We start from the raw sequence: 9,906 nt of genomic DNA, 5'->3' as shown, positions 1-9,906 counted from the left end.
AAGTCAATCGTAAGTCAACAGTCATAATAACATGTTGGTTTAATTCCGGTGTTTATGACATACTGTCACTACAAATTATATAAATAAGAACATTTTACTTCTTTATATTCCTTTTTATAACTGTTTCCAAAGTAGAGGTGAGTAGAAGGTGTGTCTCCATCAAGAGGCTAGGACTAAAGAGAGATGGAAGATTTCAGTGTTGAATTTAAAATACTACTCAGAATTATTGTGATCTCTCCAGATGGACCATGTACTTATAACTGAAGCTGACTCCATGGGAAGGACACGCAATGTAACAGAATTCATTCTGCTAGGCCTGACCCAGAATCCAGGACTGAGGAAATTCTTCCTTGCTGTGTTTTTAATCACCTACTTGATCACAATGGCAGGTAACCTCCTCATCTCCATCACCATCTTCATCAGCCCAGCCCTGGGATCTCCCATGTACATTTTCCTGTCTTACTTGTCCATTATAGATGGTTTCTACTCTTCGTCCATAGCACCCAACATGATCCTTGATTTGATCTCTGGCAAGAACACCATATCCTTCAATGGCTGCATGACTCAGCTCTTTGCTGAACATTTCTTTGCTGGAGCAGAGATCATCCTATTAGCTGTCATGGCCTATGACCGCTATGTAGCCATCTGTAAGCCCTTGCATTACATGACCATCATGAGCCGACCTGTCTGTGCTTTCTTGCTGGGAATGGCTGGGATTTTAGGCTTTCTGCATGCAGGGATCCAGGTTTTGTTCATGATCCAGTTACCATTCTGTGGCCCCAATATCATTGATCATTTCTTGTGTGATTTGATGCCTCTCCTGGAACTAGCCTGTACAGACACTCACACTTTAGGGCCCCTGATTGCTGCCAACAGCGGGTCACTATGTCTGCTCATTTTTTCTATGCTGGTTGCTTCTTACATTGTCATCCTGCACTCCCTAAAGACTAAAAGCTCTGAAGGGCGTCTCAAAGCCCTGTCTACCTGTACTTCTCATATCACTGTTGTCATCTTATTCTTTGTACCTTGTTCATTTCTGTATCTGAGACCCATGATCTCCTTCCCCGCTGACAAATCTGTGGCTGTGTTTTACACCATAGTAACTCCCATGTTGAACCCTTTAATCTACACCCTCAGAAATGCAGAAGTGAAAAATGTCATGAAGAAACTCTGGGGGCAAATAATGAAAATTGGTGATAATGAAACTTGGGATTAGAGTACTTACATAAAAATATCTAGTGAAAATTTAGAGAGAATTATTCCCCTTCTTAGTTAATTAAATGTGGGACAGTCAATTATCCTATCTGGTTCACTTTTCTTCGGAAGTATATGTATTGTGGGCAGGATTAACATACCCATTAAGGCAAAGCAGGCATGGTGCCTCAAGCCCACAATAATTCTAGGAGCACTGGAAGTGGTTAATTTCTTTTAAAATGAGAGGAAAAATGAATATAATCCATATCCAACTTGCAGTATAGTCATCTTTATACCAATGCTGTCATAAAATGTAATTTTAATATTTTTAATGGAGGAGAAGAACTCATGAGGACAAATAGCAAGGGGCCACAGAAGTCATAATGTTTCCCTGATTGTGGGTATGAAACAGGGAAGCGGCAATATTCCTGAGCACTTTTTACACACCACACCACAGCTAGAATGAAGTTTTATTTCAAAAGAGTGAAACTATATATGCAAAAACATATAGAACACCAGGGAGTCTTCAAGAATTACTTTTATCCAAATATACCTTTTCTTATCTTCCTATATTTTAGAGGTTTATATATGCTGCTGCACTACAGCAATAAAAACTCTTTACTTCCCACAAGCGCAAGAAAAGTACAATTTTACAGAAAGATATTTTTTTAATTACATCACCTCCATTTCCTGCAGTATACAATTGTCTACAGAAATAATAAAGCAGAATTGACTAATGCAGAAGAAATAGAAGTGATTGGGACGCCTGGGTGGCTCAGTTGGTTGGACGACTGCCTTAGGCTCAGGTCATGATCCTGGAGTCCCAGGATCGAGTCCCACATCAGGCTCCCAGCTCCACGGGGAGTCTGCTTCTCTCTCTGACCTTCTCCTCGCTCATGCTCTCTCTCACTGTCTCTCTCTCAAATAAATAAATAAAAATCTTTAAAAAAAAAAAAAGAAATAGAAGTGATCAAGTCCATAGAGTTAAGGCAGAAAATATCTATATGTTAAAGATGTGTTTTAGACATGGACAAGGGCAGAGTCTGACCAGCTGGAAAAGACCAGTGATGTAGGAACAAGTCTGTGTCACAAATGGAACAATGACCACAGATCTGGATTACAGAAAAGAATTCATAACATGTACATAATGAACTTCTAGGAGAGATTCAGAAACAGTCAGATGCTCTGAAGTCAGAGATTATGAGCTTTAGATCAAAGAGGCTTGATTTCTCATCTTCTCTCTGGCATCAATTAACCTTTTGATGTAAGCATTTTGCTTCATCTCTCTACTGATTTTTTTTAATCTGTACAATGGAAATAACAGTGCATACTCTCTTAAGTTGTGGGAATTAAATGATTTAGATTGAAAAAATGAATCAGCTAAAAATGAGTGAAATTTCTCAGACGTGGTTACAGCCTTCAGATATGTCACCAGCACAGAAAGTAAGCCAGGGACAACAGTTGCTGACAAGAAGAGCCCAGGAACACCACTACCAATGACCATTCACTAACCATGATCACAGGAGGACCAAACATCTGTGCCAGTCTCACTTCACTTTAAAGTAAGTCATAAAAGGCATCTGGATATGAGTAGAAACAGCAGAGAAGAGAGTTACTATCTCAGCAAGGAATCTAATGGGACCTGTGTGCAGATCTCTGGACACTAAAATCTAGCCCCCCACCAACTCCCTAGTCTGGGATATAAATGCCCTTAAACATATCTGCAGTAACAAATGGGGGACATGGCTGGAGCAACTGTGATGTGTCTGCGCAGAACTTATTTCAAAAGCTCTCACTGATATTGGATCCCCTTCTGCTGCTCTCAAAGAGGAAAAGGGAGAGTGACTGCAGTGCCAGAGACCAACAGACCAATCTCTGTACAGAGCTTGTTATTCCTGAGGAAGAGCTCAGAGACTTGTCTTCAGAGGGTGATTTCACAACGAGGAACTGAATATCATGTGATGCTGACATATCTCAGGTTCTCAGTACTTGAGATCAGGTTAGGTCTCACTCTTTATGAAATCCTTTTAAAAATAAATGTTTTGCCAAATAAACAAACAAACAGAGTCTTAAGGGAAAAAAGTGTGGTTGGCAGTGGTAGTTGCAATAGGTGGTTGTGGAGGGAAGAGTGAAATAAATGAAATTAAAATGTCAAATTTTGTTATAAAATAAGTAAGCAAGGGGTCAAAAAGTATAGTATAATGAATATAATCAATAACATTATAATATTGTGTGACAAATGGGTGACTATACTTATCTTGGTGAGTACTAAATAATGTACAGAACTGTCAAATCACTATGCTGTACACCTGAAACTACCGTGACATTGTATGTTAGATACAGTCCAATATAACTTGTAAAAAATAGATGTTTTGTGATAGTTTCCTGAATGACCATCTTCTAAATATATGCAAGCAACACTGTATCTAAAATATCAAACTTATTTTTAAAGATCTAGTTGTAGTTCCCAAGAAAGATGGGATGAAAAGGATAATGTAAAAATAAGGATGATGATGATCATGATGCTCACGATGACAGTGTGTTCTGGAGTACCTTCTCTGAACAATATACTGAACCACAAACTCATTTATATGTTTTAGAGGTGGTATTTTCTGTCCTTACTTCTTTCATTAATTTAAGTTTCAAACTGTGGAACTTACCTCTTTTTAAAATGTCCTTGACATACCACTAGAGGAGAAAAGTCATAAAAACTGAGCCTTTAAAGCAATCCCAAGTTGACCTCCCTCCACATCTGCTTTCCTTAAACACATTCATTCCACTTCCACATTTGGTGTATTCAAAGAAGCAAGTGAAAGATCTTCCATATCTGGAAATAGGCAAGAAGATTCTTGCCAACCTCTCATCTTATCAGTCAGATTAGCAACATATTTTATCCATTTGTGGCCACACAGAAGGTCTCTTATTCCACAATCTTTTTACTGTATGATTCATTGGAAGTGTTTCTCAGGTCATTGGGGAAATGACCACATGGTAAATATGGCCACAAAAACCCAAGCCAAACTATACCTGGAATGGTCTAGCCATAAATAAAGGTATCCATCTATAACTTCACTTCTTTTCTCCAAATTATCCAGTTGGGAGTTTTGTGGGGTTTTTTTTAAGATTTTGTTTATTCCTTCGACACAGAGAGACACAAAGAGAGAGAGCATAAGCAGGAGGAGCAGCAATAGAAGCAAAGAGAGAAGCAGGCTTCCTGCCGAGCAGAGAACTGGACAGGGGATCAATCCCAGGATCCTGGGATCATAACCGGAGGCAATGGCACATCGTAACAGACTGAACCACCCAGTCACCTCCATTCGGGAGTTTTTAGGTAGAGCATGATAATCAGTGAGAGGACAAGTTCCCAGGGCACCTAGGTGGCTCAATAGGTTAAGCCTTTGCCTTCAACACAGGTCGTGATCCCAGGGTCCTGGGATCGAGCCACACATTGGGCTCTCTGCTCAGCAAAGAGCCTGCTTCCTACTCTCTCTGCTGACTTGTGAACTCTGTCTGTCAAATAAATAAATAAAATCTTAAAATAAAAGAATTTTTAAAAGATTAATAGTTCTCTATTTTGAAGAAAAGTCACCAGGATTTTTCTAGAGTCAGTCTTTCATCAGTGACATATGACACAGGTGGTAGGAGTACTATCTCTTATTCCAAAGTGGTCTCTTGAAAATAGCATGATTTTCTTTTGCTGTAGAATCATGATCCACTTATAAAACTTCTACCTGATTCTCTTCATTATGACTTTTGTCCCACAACCCCTCCCCATCATCAGATTTCCCAGCTCAACCTTGTGCTATCCTTTCACAGGGCTGGATATAAGAGGAGCTGTATTAACACATCTTTGGACACACACCCAGGCAGATATCCTAAAATCTGATAAGAAAAGAATCAAAGGACTGACCTTGATGCTTAGTAATGGGGCTACATTTGCAGTCAAGAGGACCTTAGGATCCACTCTAAAATATCTTAGGAATACATATTTTCAAATTTAACTCCAAGGATCTTGTGACTTGGGCATCAATATCACCTTCCTTTCAGTACACATAAGTTTAAACAAATAATGATGATCTATGTCAGGCAACACAAAGAAAACATATTGCGAGATGGTGAAGATATACAATTGTGGAATTGCATCATTGCTCATCTCATGTTATCCTACTAAACATAAAAATACTTCTAGTGGACAGAGCAACTGCAAAGATTGCACAAGTTTGCATATTTGGAAGGACTCACAAGAAATCCAAAAGCATGATGACATAATTTTTTTTTAAGAGCATTGATAATGTGAACTGAGAAACTGAGTACAGGCGAGCACTGAAGGTGGACAAGATGTCTGAACAACCTCTCAGGAGAGATTGTTCACACAGACAAACAAGCTTCATCTCCAGTTGAACCACGAAGAACAGCTTGAGATTAAGTCTGGGCTTCAGGAAAGTTCAGGCACCAAGTTTGCAATGAGGTATTCATGTCCCCCTAGTCAAGACAGTTATGCCAAGTAGAAGACATCAGGTATTTAACTCATTTTAAGAAAATGACTCTTGGGGTCATCGGGAGAGTTTGGAACTTTAAAAAACACAACAAAAATTCCACTGGTCTTATCCTCGCCAAGGGTCAAAGCCCTGTTTAGCCAGAAACAAGACTTTCCTGTTCAGTAGCAAAATAACAGTGTCCTTTTTTTTATTATTTTTATTTGAAGTTAGCCAGCATATAGTACATCATAAGTATTTGTTGTAGTGTTCAATGGTTCTTTAGTTGTGTAAAACTCTTTCTTACACAGTCCACCCTCTGACCCTTGCTCAAGACTAAATCACATATAATCACTCCTTCTCATGTATATTTTGCACCACTTACAGAACAGGAAAAAAATAGATCAAGTGCAAAGTACTAATCTCATCTATCATCAAATAAGCAATGGGTTTTGTTTAAAGAAGGATTTCAGCTAACCAAATATTCCACCACAAACTTAACCACAAACAAGCACAGTACCAAAGTTGGATAACAACTTTATCACCTCCCAATAATGAAATTAAAATTTTATAAAAAGAATCAACATATGGATTCAGTGTAACACTTAATTGTTAATCAATTCTTGTTCATCCCCTAACCAACCATATTTCAGTGTACGGACATCATGGGAGATGTTACTTCAATTTCCTAATACATTTGACCATCAATATTAGTATTGTAGAATTTGTTGAAATCAAATTAATACTACCAGTTAAACCAGTAATAAACCAAATAACAGTTACATTATTATGGATTGAATGGCTCCCTTTCTAGCAGTTAATTCTTGCTACTAAATTTTCACTTGACCCTTTATTTCATATAACCCTGGGCTTCCCACATCTTCTAGTCATCCATGTCCCCTGTTGCAGACTTCATTGCCAGTCCACTGACTATTGCGCAAACCCAAGAAAAGTCATACTACACCATTATAGTTATAATCCAGCTCTTCTGTTACCATAAGAAATACCACTCTTAACACACTGAGTGGATTTATACTTTCCTCTTAAATTAATTGGCCTTTATGCAGCTACTTTCCAGACTGAGTGATGGCTCTTCACACTGAAGCTACCATTTATACACCAAACTCCTTATTAGGCATTTCCAAAACGTGTTCATAGGGAAGTACCCATTCAACTGAGAGGGTAGAAAAGAACTCAGAAGGGTCTAATGTAGGTCTCAAAGGCAAGGCAGACATTTGTTCATGTGTGCAATGGGTTCTGTCTTTCAAAAATTCTGTACTCACATTTATATTTAATAAACATTCACTTCATTATCCTCCTTACTAGAATAATTATCTGATATAACCTAGGACTTATGGGTATTTCAATCTCAAAATAATGTTACATCCTTCATCAGAAGTTATTATCAACAGTTATATGCCAATAAGCTAAGGAATCTAGATGAAATGGATGCATTCCTGGAAAACTATAAACTCCCAAAATTGAACCAGGAAGAAATTGACAACGTGAATAGACCAATATCTAGTAACAAGATTGAAGCAGTGATCAAAAACCTCCCAAAAAACAAGAGACCAGGACCTGACGGATTCCCTGGAGAATTCTACCAAACTTTCAAAGAAGAAATAACACCTATTCTCCTGAAGCTGTTTCAAAAAATTGAAGCAGAAGGAAAACTTCCAGATTCTTTGTATGAAGCCAGCATTACCCTGATCCCCAAACCAGGCAAAGACCCTACCAAAAAGGAGAATTTCAGACCAATATCACTAATGAATATGGATGCTAAGATTTTCAACAAGATCCTAGCAAACAGGATCCAACAGCACATTAAAAAGATTATCCATCATGACTAGGTGGGATTCATCCCTGGGCTACAAGGATGGTTCAAAATTCACAAATCAATCAATGTAATAGAAGAAATTAATAAGAGAAGAGAAAAGAACCACATGGTCCTCTCAATTGATGCAGAAAAAGCATTTGACAAAATCCAGCATCCATTCCTGATTAAAACGCTTCAAAGTATAGGGATAGAGAGAACATTCCCGAACTTCATCAAATCTATCTATGAAAGAACCACAGCAAATATCATCCTCATTGGGAAAAAGCTTACAGCCTTCCCGTTGAAATCAGGAACAAGACAAGGATGCCCACTTTCACCACTCTTGTTCAACATAGTATTAGAAGTCCTAGCAACAGCAGTCAGACAACAAAGAGAAATAAAAGGTATCCAAATTGGCAATGAAGAAGTCAAACTCTCTCTCTTTGCAGATGACACGATTCTTTTATGGAAAACCCAAAAGACTCCACCCCCAAACTACTAGAACTCATTCAACAATTCAGCAACGTGGCAGGACACAAAGTCAATGTACAGAAGTCAGTGGCTTTCTTATACACTAACAATGAAAATACAGAAAGGGAAATTAGAGAATCGATTCCATTTACTATAGCACCAAGAACCCTAAGATACCTGGGAATAAACCTAACCAAAGAGGTAAAGGATCTGTACTCGAGGAACTACAGAACACTCATGAAAGAAATTGAAGAAGACACAAAAAGATGGAAGACCATAACATGCTCTTGGATCGGAAGAATAAACATTGTTAAAATGTCTCTACTTTTTAGAGCAATCTATACTTTTAATGCCATTCCGATCAAAATTCCACCGGTATTCTTCAAAGAGCTGGATCAAATAATCCAAAAATTTATATGGAATCAGAAGAGATCCCGAATTGCTAAGGAAATGTTTAAAAACAAAAATAAATCTGGGAGCATCACGTTACCTGATTTCAAGCTTTACTACAAAGCTGTGATCACCAAGACAGCATGGTACTGGTATAAAAACAGACACATAGACCAGTGGAACAGAGTAGAGAGCCCAGATATGCACCCTCAACTCTATGCTCAAATAATCTTCAACAAAACAGGAAAAAATATGCAGTGTAAAAGAGACAGTCTCTTCAATAAATGGTGCTGGGAAAACTGGGCAGCTATATGTAGAAGAATGAAACTCGACCATTCTCTTACACTGTACACAAAGATAAACTCAAAATGGATAAAAGACTTCAACGTGAGACATGAATCCATCAGAATCCTAGAGGAGAACATAGGCAGTAACCTCTTCGATATCAGCCACAGCAACTTCTTTCAAGATATGTCTCCAAAGGCAAAGGAAACAAAAGCGAAAATAAACTTTTGGGACTTCATCAAAATCAAAAGCTTCTTCACAGCAAAGGAAACAGTCAACAAAACCAAGAGGCAACCCACGGAATGGGAGAAGATATTTGCAAATGACAGTACAGACAAAAGGTTGATATCCAGGATCTATAATGAACTCCTCAAACTCAACACACAAAACAGGCAATCATATAAAAAAAAAATGGGCAGAAGATATGAACAAACACTTCTCCAATGAAGACATACAAATGGCTATCAGACACATGAAAAAATGTTCATCATCACTACCCACCAGGGAGATTCAAATGAAACCCACATTGAGATACCAACTTACACCAGTTAGAATGGCCAAAATTAGCAAGACAGGAAACAACATGTGTTGGAGGGGATGTGGAGAAAGGGGAACCTTCTTCCACTGTTGGTGGGAATGCAAGTTGGTGCAGGCTCTTTGGAGAAGAATGTGGAGATTCCTCAAGAAATTAAAAATAGAGCTTCCCTATGACCCTGCAATTGCACTCCTGAGTATTTACCCCAAAGATACAGATGTAGTGAAAAGAAGGGCCATCTATACCCCAATGTTTATAACAGCAATGGCCATGGTCACCAAACTGTAGAAAGAACCAAGATGCCCTTCAAAGGATGAATGGATAAGGAAGATGTGGTCCATATACACTATGGAGTATTATGCCTCCATCAGAAAGGACGAATACCCAACTTTTGTAGCAACATGGACTGGACTGGAAGAGATATGCTGAGTGAAATACATCAAGCAGAGAGAGTCAATTATCATATGGTTTCACTTATTTGTGGAGCATAACAAATAGCATGGAGGACATGGGGAGAAAGAAAGGAGAAGGGAGTTGGGGTAAATTGGAAGGGGAGGTGAACCATGAGAGACTATGGACTCTGAAAAGCAATCTGAGGGTTTTGAAGGGTGGGGGGTGGGAGGTCGGGGTACCAGGTGGTGGGTATTATAGAGGGCACGGATTGCATGGAGCACTGGGTGTGGTGCAAAAATAATGAATACTGTTATGCTGAAAATAAAAAATAAATTAAAAAGAAAAGA

General features: G+C 38.5%; 1 protein-coding gene across 1 annotated transcript; it reads left to right on the top strand.

The window, feature by feature from the left end:
- The first annotated feature begins 274 nt into the window (after window positions 1-274).
- Window positions 275-1,216, top strand: LOC116599864 (olfactory receptor 4C45-like). The gene has a single exon (XM_032359816.1). The coding sequence runs from the start codon at window positions 275-277 to the stop codon at window positions 1,214-1,216; it is 942 nt and encodes a 313-aa protein (XP_032215707.1).
- Window positions 1,217-9,906: the final 8,690 nt, after the last annotated feature.

Source organism: Mustela erminea, chromosome 9 (assembly GCF_009829155.1).
Source record: "Mustela erminea isolate mMusErm1 chromosome 9, mMusErm1.Pri, whole genome shotgun sequence".
Classification (NCBI taxonomy): domain Eukaryota; kingdom Metazoa; phylum Chordata; class Mammalia; order Carnivora; family Mustelidae; genus Mustela; species Mustela erminea.
The sequence above is the reverse complement of the archived record's forward strand: the minus strand, read 5'-3'. Positions and strand labels throughout refer to the sequence as shown.